This window comes from Phaseolus vulgaris, chromosome 11 (assembly GCF_051622355.1).
Source record: "Phaseolus vulgaris cultivar YP4 chromosome 11, ASM5162235v1, whole genome shotgun sequence".
Taxonomy (NCBI): domain Eukaryota; kingdom Viridiplantae; phylum Streptophyta; class Magnoliopsida; order Fabales; family Fabaceae; genus Phaseolus; species Phaseolus vulgaris.
Genome location: NC_143508.1, coordinates 1,944,636 through 1,964,056, shown reverse-complemented (window position 1 = coordinate 1,964,056; position 19,421 = coordinate 1,944,636). Strand labels below are relative to the sequence as shown.

Here is a 19,421-nt window from a genome sequence, read left to right as displayed (position 1 = left end):
ACAACATAAATCAGCTTTGTAGGCCAGTTTATATAAATTTATTTATATAATTTTTATGTGTTAATGTTACAGAGTTGACAATAAATAATTAAAATTGAATGCTAATATTATGAGGGATTTTTATTTTAAATGCTCATATGTACTAAAATGAATGTAAATAGATAAAATTACTCATTTTGTCCATATAATAAAAGTTATCTTTTATTTTCACTCTTACAAATTATCCCTTTTAATCTTTATACATGTTATTTTCAATCTTTTTAAGTTCCTATTATTTAAATAGCAGAAACTAAAACATATTAAACACAATATATATAAAAACTAAAATAGATTAAAATAATATTTGTAGAGATTGAATAAATAATTTTTTAATATAAAGATCACAAAGTAGTAAATAAATCTTTTAAATATTTCATACATATCCTGAAAACAGCTCGTGTGTTATTGAGCGACTTGCCAAACGGTCTATTATGTAACTTAGTTTATTTTCATCTATAGTCTTTGATTAAAATATTTTTCTTGAATACTTTTTTTGAATTTTTTTATTGAATAAAAAATTATACTAGTTTTTTTTTTATGTATTTCTTCTTAAATTAGATATTATAAAATATGACTGGTGGCGTGGATTTTGCCAAGTATTGATCACGCTTTAATGACCCAAGGGATAGAGTGTGTTGCGATAACGAATGCACTTCTGCGAAGTGTACACAAAGAAAGAAGAGAAATCTGAATTCAATGGCGCCACTTTCATTATCTCTGAATTTGAAATGGACGCCGTTGAATTTGAAGGCCACCGCCACCGCAACTAACAAGGCCACCGAAGTGCCGCTGCCGGAGAAAATCCGCAACTCGAGAATTCTCGTCCTCGGCGGAACGGGTCGGGTCGGAGGATCCACCGCCATTGCGCTGTCGAACTTCTGTCCCGACCTACAAATCCTCGTCGCCGGTAGAAACAGGTCAGTCACAGTGCTCGTGCGTCACACGCACCGCCTCTAAAATCGTGTTTGCGTGTAATTCTAATTCGTGTGTGCATGGCACGTGTGGCAGGGAGAAAGGTGAGGCTCTTGCCGCTAAACTTGGCGGCAATTCAGAGTTTGCTCGCGTTGACATCGACGACGTGAATTCACTGGAAACTGCGTTGAAGAGTAAATTGCTCTCGCTCGCTACCTATCCCCGTTCAGTGCCTAATGCTTATGAATTGGAATCGATTATGAATGTTGTAATTGTAAATGTGAATCTGTGCAGGTGTAGATCTCGTAGTTCATGCCGCTGGTCCCTTCCAACGCGCAGAAAGGTGTAGCGTGCTTGAAGCTGCTATAAATACTAAGGTAGCTTTTATTTGCTATCATCGTTTCTGATTTGTTATGTTTTTTATGCTGCTGTGCATGCATCTTCGCGTATATACATTTTAAATTTTTGATTGTATGTTTCTTGCCGCAGACTGCGTATGTTGATGTTTGTGATGACACGAGCTACGCATGGCGTGCAAAATCCTTGATGAATAGGGCGTTGGATGCAAATATTCCGGCTATAACAACTGCAGGAATATACCCTGGAGTTAGCAATGGTGCTTACCTACTTGTCAGCAGTGTTATTATGTTTCCAAATCAGGACCAGAATTAATATGAAAATTTTGCAATCACCAATTTATATTAAACTGTCGTGGATAGCACTTGATTATCAAAAGTAAAGCACTTCTACAAGAGAAAATTAGAAGAAGAAAAAATTAAATGAGTTTTTTTCTTAATTTAAAGTTAGCTCATGTAAGAGTTAAAATTAATAATTTAGAAAAATTATATGAGGGTGTTTCTGTTATAAAATTAATTAATGTATAACCTAATTTTAGCTTCTAGTACAAGTGAATATGGAGAAGTTTATTCAAACATACCCATAAATTGTTGATTCCACTTTTGTTTGTACTCAATTGTGTGAGATAAAGTATGTATTTGTAATTTTGCTTGACCAATCCATGCTGTTTTTATGGTGCGGCTCCATCCATAACTATTGGGTTCCTCCCTGGGTTCATGAGTAAAAAAAAGTTGAGGAGTAGAGATTAATTTTAACTTATGAGGGGAGAAGTTTTAACCAAATTGAGCGTATGGTGCTATATATACAAGATAGAGAGTGCATGCAGGTTGGCAGCAATATTTTATGTGACATTAGAGCAGATAATGATTTATGGTAAATGAAAATCTTGTTTCCTCTGCTTTATTTTGGTTGCTAACACTTCCAACAATTTTATAGTCATGGCAGCAGAGCTAGTCCGTGTAGCAAATGAAAGTAAAGATAAGCCAGAGAGGCTAAGGTTGGTGGATCTTCTCATATAATTCTAAAGTGTATGATTTCTTATTTTAAATACAAATGTATTTTGATTGACATGTCATTACTTATCTTACCATCATATGTTGAATTCCTTGATATGTTATGCCTAGACATGTTAGATAATTGATGACGAAATGAAACACATTACACCTCAAATACATCCTTAAAGTCTTATGTTATTAAACTATTTACATTGTGGTATGCAGGGAATAGATTCTTTTACTAATTTAATGCATATTTTCTCCTATTATCTGCTGAGGTGTAATAAGCACATCCGGAAATATGGTAAAAATAAAGAATCCAAAAATGACAAGAAATATATTCTTGTTTGTTTATTTTCTGAGCTTCATGTTGATTCAGCACTTATAAGCTACTATGTCAACTCAGATTCTACTACTACACAGCTGGAACTGGTGGTGCTGGTCCAACCATATTGACTACAAGCTTCTTGCTTTTGGGAGAGGAAGTAGTTGCATATAACAAAGGTTATTGTCTAAATAGCTTGTACTAGTTGTTTATTTTATCTAGATTAAATTACCATTTTGTTTGTAGGATTAAATGATGATGCTGGAATGTTCAACTAGGAGAGAAGATCAGAATGAAGCCATATAGTGCAATGCTCAAGATTGACTTTGGAAAAGGAATTGGCAAAAGAGATGTTTATCTATTGTAAGTTTTGATGATATATAAGATGATATATAAAAAGCATTGGAAGTCAGAACACCCACCGTAGGAAACAAAAGTCATAGTGCTTCATGATCATACCTATACGATAGATTGTCCACAAAAAATTGATTTAAATACCCCTATATATTTGCTTTCTTCAGAAATTAGGATTCCACCTCAATACATGGTTTTCAGGAATTTACCGGAGGTTAGCAGTGCTCATGAGATTTTAAGAGTGCCAACTGTAAGTGCTCGATTTGGAACAGCACCATTTTTCTGGAATTGGGGGATGGAAGCTATGACAGCACTTCTTCCTTTGGTATGCTCTTGATTGATTTGGACTAGTTGTAGATAAGTCTAATTGATAACAATATGCATGAAAATATTCTGTCCATGTAATATTTCCTTTGATAGGTCACTCCCTCTATAATGAAATGGAACTGCAAATTGTGATGCATCATTAAGAAATATTTTCTTCAAACTTATTATGAGCTTCGGAATGTCCTGAAACCTAATGTTATGATGCAAACAAAGGAGGATTACAAAGACAATAGTTAGTTTTGTAGGTAATTTAAGCATTATAGTAACCTTAGTTGATATTTGGGAGCTTTGATTCAATTTATATGCGCTGCAATCAGCTACATCCTTTGGTAATGCACTATGTAATATTTGAGCCTATGCTATGCAATTCTCCCTTTTAAGTGATTTCATTTTCAAAAATTGAATTTGTGCAATCTAAATTCTTTGGCAATGAAATCTAGGGAACCGTAACCTGAAATACCAATTTGCAAAACTGAAACTCTGTCTGCTATTTCAACTATTCCTACAAAACAGTATCTTATAGAGGTTTCTTATTCTCTTTCAAAATATATTATCATGAAAATAAATCATTTACATTATCTTTTTAGTCTACTTTCATGGTGGTATCTGTTTATTTTGATAATATTATGTTAATAGCAATGAAGTTCATGTAGTACACGGAATAGACCTGTATAAACTTGATCAAGCTGTGATTTTTTCTTTCGACATTGAACTATAATTTTGTTTCAAAAAGCATATTCCAAAACAATGTGATAGTTTTTTGAACTGAATCCGTATTATTTACTGCATGAGTTCTAATATCAGTGAGATAGTGGTTCAGAAAAAGTGTGCTAACTGCAAATTCACAAAAAGAAAAGAAATACAAGTGAAAAAAATAAGAGACACTGCAGGAACATCGAGTATTCTGCTCCCTCCGACCCAAAACCTCATTCACAATTTCCCAACCTTTTCCTCTCCTGTTTTCTCTTTTATCTATTCCCACTATCAAGTTGTTACAATGCACCCTCACTGTGCGCTGATCACACTTGCACACTAGTCACAACACAACAACTTCTATCCAATGCTGTCATTCCCCTTCCTTGATACTCTGCACCTAAGTGCAAGATGATCTATCAAAATGCTATTGGGATGATAATCTACAGATTTCCTTTCCCTAGAAATTAATAAATCTGAAGTTATTTTTTTTAGTTTATTGTTTGTAGAAAGCTGTTGAATTTTAGTATCAACGTTTGTCAAAAACCATACTCCGGCGACGTGGTGTTTGATTATTTTTAAATTTCATTTGGTTTGATTAAAAAATTTTAGGGCTAACATCCCTCCTCTCTCATTTTTGCCTCCCTTGAATAGTAGGCGGGGGGATTTGGACAGTGAATTACATTGTCCCCAAAAAATTATTTTATCTTTCATATTTACCATTACTACATGAATAAAAAAAAAATCCCCATTGCTATTTAATGGTATTTATACGGCCTAACACTAAATTATCCATATTTTCCCTCTTCGATCAAATAAGAGGACATTTGGCAGTCATCCTTTCCCTTTTCCTGAATCAAACGTAATAAGAAGACCTCTATTCCTCTCCTCTCCCCTCCCTCCCCCACTATTAAAATTGCTCTGCCCCTTCTCTAATTTGAACCAATAGCTACGCAAAAACATAATAGCAAGCTTTGGAAATATAAAAGCAAAATTAGGAAGAGGAATGTGACGAGAAAACAAAACTTGAAAATCGAATTGAAGATTATGTGGTTGATTAATCTGCCAGTGACTTGTGATTAAACATGCAGGAATTTCTGAGAGACAGAAATAGAGTACAAAGTTTGGTTCAGTTGTTTGATCCTTTTGTAAGAGCATTGGATGGGATTGCTGGAGAACGCGTATCAATGAGGGTGAGGGGAATGCAAAGGGTTAAACTATTACTCGTTTAACCATATTTTTCTTCCTTAAGTCATGTAGTTTTTGTTATAATATTAGTAAAGTGCGAATATAGACTGATTATTTACGTTACTCTCCCCTCCTAATGGGTAGGTTGATTTGGAGTGCGCAAGTGGACGCCATACTGTTGGTATATTTAGTCACAAGAGACTTTCAGTGTAAGTTCTCCTTTTCTCTAATTTTTTGATGAAATTTTGTGCAAAGTTTTAACTATGCTTACATTAAGCTAGCTTCTGTTTTTTTTTTGTATTGTGTCAATATATTATTTAAGGGATGTCTTTTTGAAATATTTCTGCTACAAGCTTTTCATGATTTTTGCTTTTTCTAAGTAAAGAATATCTAATCTACACCTTCATTAAAAAGAACAAAATGCAAGAAAAACTGGTTGTACACTCTCAAGAAGGGAAGGATAGTTTTTAATATATAATCAATAGAATCTTAGAAAATTTTCTTGAGACACCTTATTAAAGTGTTAAAATAAAGAAATTAAGTTTACTTAGTATCCAAGAAAATACAAAGCACACAAAATTTGAGAAATGATAAACAATATGTTGTACGAGTTATTTATGCATAAACTAATTTAATTTATAAAAAAATTAATTTCAATTTTTTCTTATTTTTCTCTTAGTGGAAAAATTCATCAGTGTGTCCTTACGCTACTGATGTGAAGAAGTTAATGAGATATTTAGGGTGAAGACATGTCCACTAGTAATTAATTAAAAAATCTTCGGTCTCGCATAGATAGAACTTATAAATATAAAACTAACCTTGTGTTTGGAAAAACTTATAGGGAACAAAATATTAAATTAAATTTCTCTTCTAAGTTAACTCATGTACTTAATTTTTACAGAAGTTCTTATCTTGCTTTTTTCAAAAGATAAGGCACTTATTGGTTTTAGCTAATAGAATAACTGAATTTAGCTTATGGAAAAAGTTTATCTAAACAGGATCCTAAACCCATTTTTTTTCTTACATGATTCATTCTACCATCATTTTTATTTGAATAAATAGTAATTGTTACTGTAATCTAATCATAAAATGGTATGCTTGTTGATTCTTATAATTGTTACCTTAGAAATCAGACTATTGTATGCCTATTAAATTCTTGGTCTATTCCATTTCTACAATTTTACAGCATGAACAACTGTCAGGAGATACTAATCTCATAAACCTGGAATATAATTTCTTAGTAATGACGAATGCACTGTGCACGTTTTTCAGATCTGTAGGAATTTCAACAGCTGCTTTTGCACTTGCAATTCTTGAAGGAAGCACTCAGCCAGGGGTTTGGTTTCCTGAAGAGGTATTTGTGTCCACTTCTCAATTTTATTTTATTTTATATTTTTTGCGATCTAAAATGGAAATATAGACCACTTTTTTTGCTAACAAATATATGACAATTTCATCGAATTCTACAAGCAGCCTGAAGGAATTCCTATTGAAGCAAGAGAAGTTCTTCTCGGGCGTGCTAGCCAGGGAACTTTTAATTTTGTAATGAACAGGTAAACTTTCTAATCTTAGTGACCGTGTTATGCATGTGTTATGCATTATGGTGACTTTGGAAACGTTAACAATTTTTTTTGGGTTTATGAAAAATAAACAGGTCACCATGGATGGTTGAAACAAATCCAAAGGAGTTTGGGTTAGGAATATACTTATAAGTCAGTCTGCCCGTACCACAGAAAAATTGAAATTTAGTAAAATTCATTTTATTGTACTGCAAGGCCATAAGTGTATTGTTCTTGAGACATCCTTCATTTTCATGCCTGTACGAGATGGACTGATATTTGGATTTGTTAAAAAAGAAAGCAGAATTTTGTCGTCTGTGATTTTACTTTACCAGTCTGTGATTTGTTAAAAAAGAAAAGAAAACACAATCCATGACTAGGAATGACAATATTTATTCTCTAAAACTCTAATAAAACCTAATTATCATTATAAAAAAATTATTAAATAAAAATTAATTTTAAAAAATTAAAACAATTAATTATTATTTGATTAAATTAAAGATTATTTTATAAATTAAAAAAATTATTGATAAAGTAATTTTTATTGTTAATAAAAATTTATAAAATAATTTTTAAATTGATATGTAATATTAGTATTAAAATTTTAACTACTTATTACTTTATATTCTAAATTATTATTTATTAGTCTTTTTAGAGTCTAATTTAGAATTTAAAATATTAGTAATTAATTTAGATACTTATTTTAAAATCATTTTTTTTAATTTTTAAATGAATATTTAATTATTACAGTGACTAATTACTTTTTATCTATAAATTTAATTATTATTTAATGATTTTTTTCATAATGTATTAATTAAAAATCATCAAAGGTTACTTATTCATATTTTGATGAGTCAAGTTTATTTTGAAACTAGTATAAAACATGCATATTCAACATTTATTATGGTGTAAATTTGTTAAATAACTTCAAACTATGCATAATAGATTTCGGATTACTTTATAGTATAGTTTTTGTTTCTTTTAAAAGCATTGGTTGACTAAATGTACGTTACATGATATGAAGTTTTACCAAGTATAAATATTTCCCAGCCTTAACTAAGAAATGCTAAGTCGAACGTGTTAATGAACATTTTCTACACAAACCCAACTGGGCATGGTAATTACAATACCTGTAGTGGTATGATTTAATTTCGTCTGTACATCTCAATATCAACTTGCGTCGGTAAAATTTACATGTCTAGAAAAAATACCTCGCTCGACCATAATGCAAAATTTTCAAGCTCTGCTTTTAGCAGCCAAACTTAGAAGGTCATGGTCAGCTGTATAAAAACAACTCTGATCGTCGTGTCTTTCTCTCTTCCAAAGGCCAAATGAGCCAAGCATCTCCATCTGCAGAATTTTGTATATATTGCACCTCACATCACCTAAGTGGAAGGATCAATGCAGCAAATAAATTGAGAAGGCTCAATGCAGCGGATAACTTAAAAGGCCACATTTAAAGAGTGAAATCCTGATGGGATTAACATTATTCCTGAAAAGAATCTTATTTCCTGCTTGATCGGGCAGCTTCGGAGGGTCGAGTAGATGAATAACCATAAGATCTATAAGCCTCTCTCCACTGTCTTCTGCTGCTTTGTTCAAATGGGTAATACTGGGCATCTACATTGTTTCGACCAATAGGTCCATGCCGTTTCTTTAAGGAATTCCTCATTTCTTCTTCTGCGTCATAACGAGCCCGCTGCATAAATGGAATAATAGGTAAGCATAATACTCTTAAACCTTACCAAATTTTACTATTAGAAAATTATTAAATAGAAACCAATTTTAGAGACTAAAAATAATTAGTTATTATATTAACTAAATTAGATATTATTTTAGAGATTAAAAAAATTATTAGTTTTTAAATTAGTTTCTATTATTGATAAATAATTTCTAAACTAGTATCTAATTAGCTACCAAGATATTAACTACAAATTATTTAGATTCTAAATTTGGTAACAAAAACCTTGACAGCTAATTAGATGTCAATTTAAATACTATTTATCAATAATATTTTTTTAATTTCTAAAATAGTATCTAATTTAGTCAATATAACAACTAATTATTTTTTATTTCTAAAATTAGTTTTTATTTAATGATTTTTTTTTAGTGTTTAAAGGACTTCCCCTAATCATGGGAGTTTTTCTACATTACAAGGGGGAAATGCATACATACTTACAAACACTGCAATAAGTAATAAAACTACAAGCACATTAAAGTCTTGCTGATTCTATAGTAAATGGAGAAGCAAATCAGTCTTTCTTTTTCTTTTTTAACTTTAATGTTACTAGGCTTGTAAGATTTACTTATCTATCGCTGTTGTTGATGCACGTTTATTATTTGACAATTTCACAGATTTAGTATATTACACCACTCACATTATGACAAGATATCATCAAACTACCTTTTTCTATTTTCATCCAGTATCACGTTACCAAGAAAGAAAACACATCTAAATTTGCACCATTGGTCCTTTGCTGTAATATTTAGAACACTGGTAAAAAATTGGTTTCTATCTAAGGAAACAAACTTGCCAAAATCCTTTATGCTAGGTATAAGCTACTGGTCATTGGTAGCTGTTAAGTACCTTGTTTTAAGGAAAAGGAACTTTCATATGACATGATGCCAAGTATCTAAAACAAATCCTAGTACCACTAGATGGGATTGACCACGAGGATTAATTGACACAATTCCGCAAAAAACCAACATTCTAACTATATATAGAGAAAGCCTCTCAGCAACATGATTAGTTGAAAATATATAGAATACCTTGGCAGGGTCTGACAGGACAGCATATGCCTCCCCAATTATTTTGAAAAGCCTATCAGCATCTCTGTGTACTTCTTCAGCAATAACCTTCCATGTCTGATCATCTACATTGTCACTTTTGGTCAAAGACTGGCCAGCCTACACAAGAAGATAAAACGTTAACCGATTGATTACTAACTAGTATGAGCACCAAACAAAGTGCACAATCAAACAACCTTGTCGGGGTGGTGTCTAAGTGCAGCTTTCCGATAGGCCTTCTTGATTTCAGATATCGAAACAGATGGTTCAACTCCCCTGCCATCATAATATCAGTTAGCTGATATCCTTAAACAAATGATAATATTTCCCTACATTATATTTCCCTACATTAGCAGCAAATAGGTTTTTAGCTGGCATTAGGTTTTCTGTCATAGATGAAAAACAACTTGCCACAGATTGATGTCAATTTACAAACAAAAGTTTTATTCAGCACAAAATTGAGACAATTTAGACTACTAGAAAAATGGGGTTAATTAATATATTATCAATGATAAGATAAAGAGGTTTGATTATTACAAAATGAGGTACATATCGAGAGGGATCTCCTTTCTGGCTTCCTCTTCCACTTCAGAAAGGTGAACACGATTTTGTTTCAAATCATTAGAATAATTAATTGATTTATCAGATATTCCAAGCTGATTGGCATTGTCCTCCACCCCCTTACTAAGAAGACAGACAAGCCTCCTCAGATCACTGGCTGCTTGGGCATAATCTCTGATCATCTCATACAGAGTTGCACGTCTAGAAAGTGCCTGCAAGAACACGAAAACATTTTTCTCCTATCATATAAATTTAAATCCTAAATAAACAACTCCTTGAATAGCATCTAAAAATAGATATATTTGAAAATGAAGAAAAATTAATATGCATTATTACTCTAACAGAACATAACACACCAAGCTAAGACTACTACTCTCTGATAGATCTAAACACAATTATAACATCTCAAAAGATAAAGAGAAACCTTCAAATAATTTCCATCAAGAGCAATAGCTAGACTGCAATCTGCAACAGCATCAGTTATTTGACCTAAAGCTTTATAGGCAGCTGCACGATTACAATAACAGACAGCTGCAAAAGGACGAGACTCCACATTACATGCCAAAGCAGATGTATAGTGTTCAACGGCTTCTGCATGCCTTCCAGCTTGAAATGCTGCATTCCCTGCAGTCTACATATGAATAGATTTACACCAATCCTAATCAAAAGCAATTTTCATTTTACAGGAAAAGGACAGAAAAACAAATGAATTCAACTAACAAAAACATCTTAGAATACGACATGAATGTGGCACTTCATTTCCTTTCTTCATGATGGAATAGTTGTACTCGAAAAGAGTACAGAAACACAAAGAAAGAGGACAAACTATCAATTTAAAGGAAATTAGGGTAGTGTTAGTGTATGATGGGTGTTCAGACGGGTTTGAACAAGGTGTTGATGTACTTAGGTGTGTTAATCCAAATTCCATAGTATACGAACATAAATACCCACAGAGTGCCTAAGGATCTATCTGAGGCTGTGCGCTTTACAAAAAAAGTAAATAAATCTCAAATAGAGCAGTTTCCGTGCTTCCCTAAAAACCTAAAAATACAAATAAAAACGAGAGCATGAGCAGAATGACTGCCACTAAAAGCAATAGCTAGCACAGTCAGTAGTATAATTGATGAAATAAATGCTTGTAGGTAAAAGATTTACACTTCTAATAAAAAGTTCATTTTAAAAGTTGAACTCAACTTTGTCAAAAAGAGTGCAACTGGAATAAAATAATGTACTCAAGTAAAATAGCTAAAATAACGATTAGCTCACAAAACAAAATAGAAAAGTATAACTTTGAAACAGTGGAAATGTTAGGAATCAAGTATTTAACAGACAATAAGTACTATAAATAATCAATATAAAGATATCATGAAACAACATGAGCCAACCTTATGATGCAAGCGCTCACGTATGATAGCAGCTAGTGGTATGAGTGAATCCAAAACCTTGCTTCCACTCCTGCAGGGAGAGGATTTAAGGTGATGACTCTCAAATATTCACATTTTGACTTTCCCCTTTTCTTTTCTTTTCTTTTTACATTCGAGGAGGAGCAGAGTAGGGTGAATGCGTCACGGGTTAGTAATACATACTTGTTTATGGCAGACATCTTTTCCTGTTGTTGCTCCAGCAAAGAAAGACCCTCTTCAAATTTTCCTAAGTGAAAGCAGGCTTTAAGCATCATTGAGCATCGCCAAATTCTGAAGTAGAAACCTTTTGAGAGTTGTGAATTATCCAGATCTGTGACTTCGCCACCAGCATCCAATGGACAGGCATTCTTCTCCGCGGAATCAAGGGTCTTGTCACACAGGTGAATCACCTCGTCATATCTACAAAGCTGATACGTGTAGCAAAAGTTATCCAACACAGACACAACTGGAAGAAATTGTTGCACAAATAGATTCATGCTGAATTTTGAGATAGTCATAAATTCATAATCTAAGCTTAGTGAAATTCCCTCTTATTATAAAAAAGAGTCACTAACCATTAGCAGAGCCTCTGCTTTCATTTCGAGCAATTTTTCAGAGTATGAACTTATCATTAACGCCTCATTAATATGTTCCAGTGCTCTCTCTGCATCAGAGGATGTCCGTCTAAGCAAAAGTTGAGCAGAATGATTGATGACATCTGATACTTTCTGTCATATGCATTGAAAACATAATCAGATCAGAAAGTGAGGGACAGACATTCACATCACATACATTTAAAATTTTTATAAATTCAAAAAATATCGGGATCTGGTTATGATGAATGGAGAAGGTAATAAAAAAATCATTAACAAAGGTTTAAATACATTTTTGGTCACTACATGAAAAAGTTTGCAAACAATTTCCTTGAAATCCTGCCATTTTCACAAATTATAACATCGTTAGCAAATCTAACCTGGCTAGTGAATTTCTGACAGGGCTTACTATGTGTGATAAAGCTCTACACATTTTTACATTTCAATCCCAATACATAAAACATTTTTCCTTTTGTTCCCCACAAGAAAGAATCTCTTAAATTAGTCCCTACACATACCTAAAACATAATGTGAAGGCAAAAATAAGGGTCATACAACAAAACAGAAACAATCCATTACAACTATATATACATAATAAATCTGAGCAAATTTTACCATGGGTTTTGACCTATAAAATGAAGACATGCAACTAAAAAGCGGACTTCCACTACTCTGTCCTATAAAATTTCAATGGACTTAGCCCTCAAAAGTGAGTCCACATTCACTCCTTTTGATCCTCCATAATGAGTAAAACCTTACCCAACTCTGAAACACCATTTTCTCATCACAACCTCCATTTGTGAGTGTTAGAGAGAGAAGAGAAAGCTCTCTTTTGTTCTACTCCTTCATTTTATAAGCCAAAACTCATGTCAAATTTGCTCATTCTTAACTTGTATACAATTTTTTTTATCAACAAAAAGATTGTTTTGTTTTGTTGCACTGTGCTTTTTATTTTCCTTCATACTGTGTCATGTACAGGAATCAACAAAAAAATTCAGGCAGGGACCAAAATTAAATGATACAGTACATTTAAGGATCATAATTTTAAAATGTGTAAAGTTTTCGATCATTAACCATCGGACTTGCTCTCACAATGTCATAACATTAGAGGACAATTCAAAGAATTTATTTATGTCAAGGGACTCATTTACAAACAATTTTCATGTTGCACCCAAATAAAAAAAGGTTTGCTATAAGGATAAAAAAAGATTTATATTTACAATCATAAAGGCATATACCAGATACATGTTTTGAGAAATAAGAATAGAAAACCGCAGCATAGGGATCACAATTTTTGTAAGATATGGATTAAGTGTGATTCTCATTTCTTTTGAATGGGTTTGGTTAAAAACCCCATACTTTTGTATCTTTCTTTTTTAAGGTATTTTCTCTCATGTGGGGGGCATATGATTGTCGGATTTTGGGATGCTAACCTAGTTTAGATTCCAAATTTCCAAAGTGATGGCTAGCATGGGAATTAAAAAAACTACTTATCTCTTAAGTAAGCTAAAAAATCAACCGTTGAAATAAATATATGTGGCCCAGGGACAAGTTCTTTAAGAGGTTTACAATGAACCAATCATATCTACCATTATCACCGACATTGAATCCCTCTCGTGTCCTTTTCTCTGACCTCTTCCTTCTCCCCCATTGATCCTCCTACCCCTACCTCTTCTCTAAAAAAGTAAATCAGTGACAAATCTGCAACCACCTTCTCTCATGATGCTACCCTCTTATCCCTCCCTTATCATCCACGGTGTTCAAACGATCCATCTCGGTGAATCTTCTATTTAAATTTTTCCATGGTAGAAATAAAAGAAAAAAAAAATACAAAATGCTGTTACCAGAACTTGCCTCCGCAGTGGCAAATGGCAGTTAGAGGAACTCTTGGGATGGGAGGTAGATGGTGAAGGTGTAGGAAGACACGATTCAGTGTGTGAAAGATGTAGGATACATGTGAGAAGTAGACTAATCTAAAGGTAAATAATACTGGTTCACCGTAGATCACCTTCAAAAGTGATCCATACGTAGCATTCACCATATACATACACATACACACACACACTGAAAACTAATGTACTTTAAACCTTTGAAAGATTTACTGCAGAAGGATAACAATAAATTCTATGCCAAACCAGTTCAGTCTAACAGGCTTCTGATTTTAACTCATTGCAAGGGCAGATTGTAGCTAATTAAAAACCATTAACCAAAAAAAAAGAGCCTCCAAAATATTTCAGGTTATCTGTCAAAAATATATTATAATCAGACCTGTGCCTTTTGTAAGCCATCAGAGGCTTCAACAGCAATTTTCCGATCAACACAAACATCAGTTCCGGATTGCAAGCATCTTTTAAAATTCTGTGATGCACCTTCAACTTCTCCCAGAGCAAGGTAACAACTTAAACAACAATGAAAACAAAAGGACCTTAGGTATGCAATCATCCATCACGATACATGAAACTTTAGACATAAGGCACCAGTATGCATGGTGCCGAACACTAAAATGTATTTCCTGGTATGCATTCCTGTTATTAATAAAATGTATTTCCAAATATTTAAATAACAATCAGGCAATAGATGCCAATTACTAAGGGCCTGAGAAACATTTTCTATTTTCAGTTTTAATTACAGAAATGCCACCACCATGATTTAACTTGTTTCCTGTTTTCAATCATTTGTATAGGAATCGTGAAAACATTTTTTTATTGTTTAAAAACAGGAAACAAAGGGAAAAAGTATGACATTTTGTAATTATAAGTGAAAGCGGAAAAAAAAAAATCAAACCAAATGACCCTTAATGTTTCACACTTTAATTGGGTTCTCTCTTTTGATCCATTCCTTTTTACATCATGAATCATTACACCCACTTTCCCACTAGTATTATATACACTAAGGTTTCACTCATCCTGCATGAAACTGAAAATTCATACAACTTAAATCATTGTGTACAAAGGGAGTCTGAAGAAACAGAGGAAACTTACTTTGCAGCTCTAAGCTGCACCTTGAGAAAATTTTGATCTATTTCAGCAGCCATCTTACAATCTTCCAGTGCATCTCTCATCCTACCAAGAGACATGTGTGTGGCAGCAAGGTTGCTGTAACATAGCAGCAAAGCCCTGAGACAGCTACGAGATGCTTCTACTTTCGATACACAACTAAGTCCTTGTTTGTAACAATTCTCAGCCGCAGAAAGATCCCCCTTTTTATAGGCTTGGTTTCCTCTGATATAGAGCATATTCAGTATCGTGAATGATAGTTGCAATGTTGGTAAAGTATTATGCATAATCACAAAATCCATTTGTGTGTGTTTGCAGTAAACATTGGTATATTGTACTCTATTTCAGCATACAAATCAGAAGCAATTGTAAAATGCCAAGCCTTACATAACAAGCAGGTGACTCACAAATTAGTAATGGAACTATCAAATATATATACTCACCGAAGCCTCCACTTTTCACAGGCTTCCTGAGCAGCAACGCTTGCAACAGAAATAGAAGCATAAGTCTCCTTTAACCCCTTCTCCTCATTTTCATTAGAATCACTTGTTTTGGGCTGAGGAGAGGATACTTTGGGTTTTAAACCTTGTCCTGAAGTGAAAAGAGATGAAGTTCCAGAAAATGGAGTAAATGCCACGGAAGATGATGAATAAGGAACCTTTATGTTTGGTGCGTAGTTGTAAGAATCGTGAGCAGCACTTTTCTTTTTGAGATGTCGTTTTGGACTACATGATTGAGTTTCAGCTGAAGAAGCAGCAGCGAATGTGAAGGCAGACTCACTTGCTTTTCTTGAACTCAAAGCACTACCGACATGCAACATTCTAGCACTATGGGCTTCGGTTTCTCCTGATACACCAGCCCCGTCACTAGTTATGTCCACTTGATCATTGGCAGACTTAAAGCTTTCAGTTTCAACCCCTGAAATTGACTCATCCTTGGGGTCTTCAACACAACTATTTGCACGCATTTGATCCTCTGAAGTTTCCTGGTTTGTATCTCTGCAGGCAACATCAACCTCATTTATATTCAAGCTCTCTGTTGCGGCAATTAGATCTTCGTCAATGGGATCAACAGATGATGTTGGTACTGAATCATTAACTGCAGGGTTCTTATCAACACTACATAACTCCTCGGAAGTCAAAGAACTTTCCCTGGACCTTTCATTTTCAGCCAGCTTTTCCTGATATGGTGACACATCCATCGGTGAACCCTGTGGTTGGTCCTGGGGAACACTTTCCTTCACAACAAAACCCTCTCCCTGCCATCGCTGCGTTGAGCTGTAATGCTTCAGATTTTCTCTACTTCTATTCATTCTCATTTTGCCACTTTTTTGTTTAAGTTTTCCTTCTTTGCCAACTTTTGGTGCTGGTGTTTTAAACTCAACAAAAGACGACCCTGAACTATCTTTCTTACCAGTAAACACAAATCCCTCTGTCTTGCTCACTCCAACAGGCTGAAAGAAGGGCGAAGCCGACGCAGCACTATGTGACACCCCACTATCTTCAAAAATAACTTGAGCACCACCACCACTAGCACCACCTCTTCGGTCCATTGCCTCCGCAAAAGGATTGCACAAATTCGGTTCAACACCATCCTCCTTCTTCTCCTTAACTAGGTTTAACTTCTCCATTCTCCCCAACAAATCAGCTTCAATTTCACATTTTCCAAACGTAGACACATTCTCCAAACCAGGTTTACCATCAACTTTACTCTTGAGAACATTACTACCAACAGAGTCATTCACATTCAGATTCTTCAATTGACATAAAACTTCATGAGTTGAGGTCTCAGTAGCAGCATTCTTACCTCTTCCTTTCTTAATGTTCAATTTCTTCCTCAGGTCACTCCGCAGTTCTGGTTCGTTAAAACCCGGTCCACCTTCGCTTACAATCTTCAACTTGTTCATCTGTTCAGAGACCGAGTTTTCATTAACACGCGAAGAAGCATTAGCGCCGAACACGAACTCACCGTGGCGTGTGGCGTCGAAACCTTCGCCGATTTTGAGATTCTGAAATCGATCGCCGATTCCCGAAGCAAAATCGTGGCTCGCAAATGCTGCATTGGCAGCAGCACCGCCGCCAAACGGATTGAAAGCGGGGGCGTGGTTAGGCTTCCGAACCTTGACGAGTCTCGGCCGGGACAGGCCCGAAACGGAAGAGGTGCTACTGAACGTGAAACCTGAGGTTGAGGTCGTCGCGTTCGCGTTTGCTTTTGGATTCGAAAACCTATTATCGTCACTGGCGTTGGGCGATTCCATTGGTTGGTTCGGTCGTTTTGGATTTGCGATAATCCGAATCAAAGCGGAGAGCGGGTGGCGCCGCCCTAGTGAGACGGAGCAAGACGCCGGAGACGCGTCGGAATCATCGGAGTTGTGATTGAATCGACGATTCTTCTTCGTCGGGTTTCGGCAATCATTGGAACGCAACGCAACAGAATAATATGGTCTAAATTCAAAATTAATTGGAACTAATAATTAGTGATTTTTTCTTTTTTTTTTTCTCACTCTTTTCTTTTTAAAAATACAAATATGAAAACGTGTGCTCCAATTCTATAAAGTCTTCTCTGTTCCTTCCCAATATTTTTTGTGGACTTTTTACGATGAAACAAAAAGAAAGTGTTAAACATTTGCAAGATTTTGTCCTTACACTTGTGTAACATCCATAAACCCTCAATTAATATCTTATTGAAAAACAACCACTTTTATATGTACACACTATTAATTAATATCTCAACTAACCATACATTAGAAATTGTTGTTGTACTATTAACGTTTCACATAGTCCGAGTTGAGTTTAAAAATAATTTAAATATAATTTTTTTTAATCCATTCAAATCTTTTTTAAAAATAAAATTGTGATGGAACATCAACTTTCAAAATATATAATATCTCAAATATAATGATCGATCTTTGGGTAAAGTGGGTGGTCAGCTCTCAGGTAGGTGAACAATAATAAATGACATACCTTACTCTTTGGGATGCGTGTTATTTATATTATTATAATGAGTCTACCTTGTTGAGCCCGTTTATCGAGGTGGATACCGCTTGGGGTTGCATTACCTAATTTTTAATGATAGATTAACTTCACTGATCTTGGTTTGAGCGTTAACTGTAATAGGAGTCGGCCATCGGCCAATTTCCCATGGTATGGGTCGGCCATCGGCCAATTTCTCGTGATCTCGGTCGTCTCGGCCAAGTGAGTCGCCAGCCTCGTCATCTCGATCAAATCTTTCAAGACTCGGGCAGGTTCCCCTGATCTCGGTCGGGTAAACTTAACCTCGGGCAGCCAGGTGGGTCTCGGCCTCGCCCATACCGATGCAGATATTATCTTTAAAACTTAATCATGTATTTATTATTCATCTTAATATATGATAAAACTATTTACATATATTTAACAACAGAATATGCATAATAAAATATTTTTTATTCTTTGTTTAAAGTGTCACTTAAATGAAAAAAATTTAAAGACTAAATTTCATATGTCTATTTTATTTTTAGTTTCGTAATAATTATCACTTAAATGAAAATACACCAGAAATAATTATTTGTAAAACAAGATATGTAAACTCAATATAAAAACATTTCTTATTATACACTTATTTTATATTTTAATGTATCAATAAATTGTTTCTAACTCTAACTGGTTACTCAAAAGTCACGTTCAAAACAAAAACTTACTTGCATTAATTCCTTCGTGATTTGACCAACTTAACTCAATAAATTTTTACTCCAAACCTTAAAAGTTCAACCAATTATGACTATTATATTATAGGGTTTATATTTCTAATTGCTGCCAAAATCCAAATTATTTTAAATGAAGTAACTTTCCTTATTTGTCATGTCAATGCTTCATAAGAAAATGGAACAAAGTTTATGAAAACTAGTAAAATGGATATATTCAACTCAAAACATAACACATTACTATAAACCTTAATTCCTAAAGAGTATACTCAACTTAAATAACGGTTTCATGCAAACAAAAAGAGGAGTAAAACTAGGTATATAAAAAGGAGAAAATGTACTCTAAGATAATATTATTGTGCTAACTTTATTGTCTTCCATTAAGTGACTTTTGATTAGAGAAAATAAAATCTCAAGAAATTTTTAAAAAAGTTAGATAAAAAAAATTGAAAGACAAAAGTGATTATATAATAGTTAGATAAAAAAGTTAGATTTTAAAATATTATAAAGTTTAAATTTCAAATTATATATTAATGACTTGAAATTTTAATATTACAAAAGTGATTAGAATGATCAATTAAATATACTTTCATCTCATGTGTTTTATTATTTGTTTTTCGTTAATTTTGAAGGTTTTTTAAGTGAGGTTGTTT

At 33.8% G+C, this 19,421-nt stretch overlaps 2 protein-coding genes across 6 annotated transcripts; one reads left to right on the top strand and one right to left on the bottom strand.

The window, feature by feature from the left end:
* Window positions 1–623: 623 nt before the first annotated feature.
* On the top strand, window positions 624–7,065 carry LOC137825192 (Saccharopine dehydrogenase). Of its 4 annotated transcripts, none has more exons than XM_068630866.2 (13): window positions 624–956; window positions 1,048–1,145; window positions 1,246–1,328; window positions 1,441–1,567; window positions 2,245–2,305; window positions 2,710–2,807; window positions 2,907–2,991; window positions 3,184–3,307; window positions 5,094–5,195; window positions 5,335–5,399; window positions 6,463–6,544; window positions 6,664–6,743; window positions 6,845–7,065. In XM_068630866.2, the coding sequence occupies exons 1-13, from the start codon at window positions 736–738 to the stop codon at window positions 6,900–6,902; spliced, it is 1,284 nt and encodes a 427-aa protein (XP_068486967.1). In that variant the 5' UTR covers window positions 624–735; the 3' UTR covers window positions 6,903–7,065. The 4 variants fall into 4 exon arrangements, 1 of the variants encoding a protein (XP_068486967.1); XR_016517410.1 differs by having other exon boundaries at window positions 631–956; window positions 3,150–3,307; XR_016517411.1 differs by having other exon boundaries at window positions 631–956; window positions 2,875–2,991.
* A 751-nt stretch (window positions 7,066–7,816) lies between these two features.
* Window positions 7,817–17,705, bottom strand: LOC137822454 (uncharacterized). Of its 2 annotated transcripts, none has more exons than XR_016517383.1 (11): window positions 15,533–17,705; window positions 15,075–15,314; window positions 14,362–14,491; window positions 12,076–12,228; window positions 11,684–11,928; window positions 11,483–11,552; window positions 10,522–10,721; window positions 10,074–10,309; window positions 9,734–9,812; window positions 9,519–9,656; window positions 7,817–8,448 (listed from the first exon to the last, which is right to left on the bottom strand). XR_016517383.1 is itself a non-coding variant. In XM_068627343.2 (11 exons), exons 1-11 carry the CDS (start codon window positions 17,344–17,346, stop codon window positions 8,254–8,256), a joined length of 3,507 nt encoding a protein of 1,168 aa, XP_068483444.2. In that variant the 5' UTR covers window positions 17,347–17,658; the 3' UTR covers window positions 7,817–8,253. The 2 variants fall into 2 exon arrangements, 1 of the variants encoding a protein (XP_068483444.2); XM_068627343.2 differs by having other exon boundaries at window positions 10,522–10,728; window positions 15,533–17,658.
* Between the last annotated feature and the right edge of the window lie 1,716 nt (window positions 17,706–19,421).

What these genes read in the sequence shown, in the direction of transcription:
- LOC137825192 (XM_068630866.2), top strand. Translation starts at nt 736, where the DNA reads ATGGCGCCACTTTCATTATCTCTGAATTTGAAATGGACGCCGTTGAAT. An exon ending in ACTGGAAACTGCGTTGAAGA is followed by an intron (nt 1,146 to 1,245) that starts GTAAATTGCTCT and finishes GAATCTGTGCAG; the next exon opens with GTGTAGATCTCGTAGTTCAT. An exon ending in AAAAGAGATGTTTATCTATT is followed by an intron (nt 2,992 to 3,183) that starts GTAAGTTTTGAT and finishes CATGGTTTTCAG; the next exon opens with GAATTTACCGGAGGTTAGCA.
- LOC137822454 (XM_068627343.2), bottom strand. Translation starts at nt 17,346, where the DNA reads ATGGAATCGCCCAACGCCAGTGACGATAATAGGTTTTCGAATCCAAAA. An exon ending in TGTGAAAAGTGGAGGCTTCG is followed by an intron (nt 15,315 to 15,532) that starts GTGAGTATATAT and finishes GCTCTATATCAG; the next exon opens with AGGAAACCAAGCCTATAAAA. An exon ending in ATGGCTTACAAAAGGCACAG is followed by an intron (nt 12,229 to 14,361) that starts GTCTGATTATAA and finishes TGCATATGACAG; the next exon opens with AAAGTATCAGATGTCATCAA.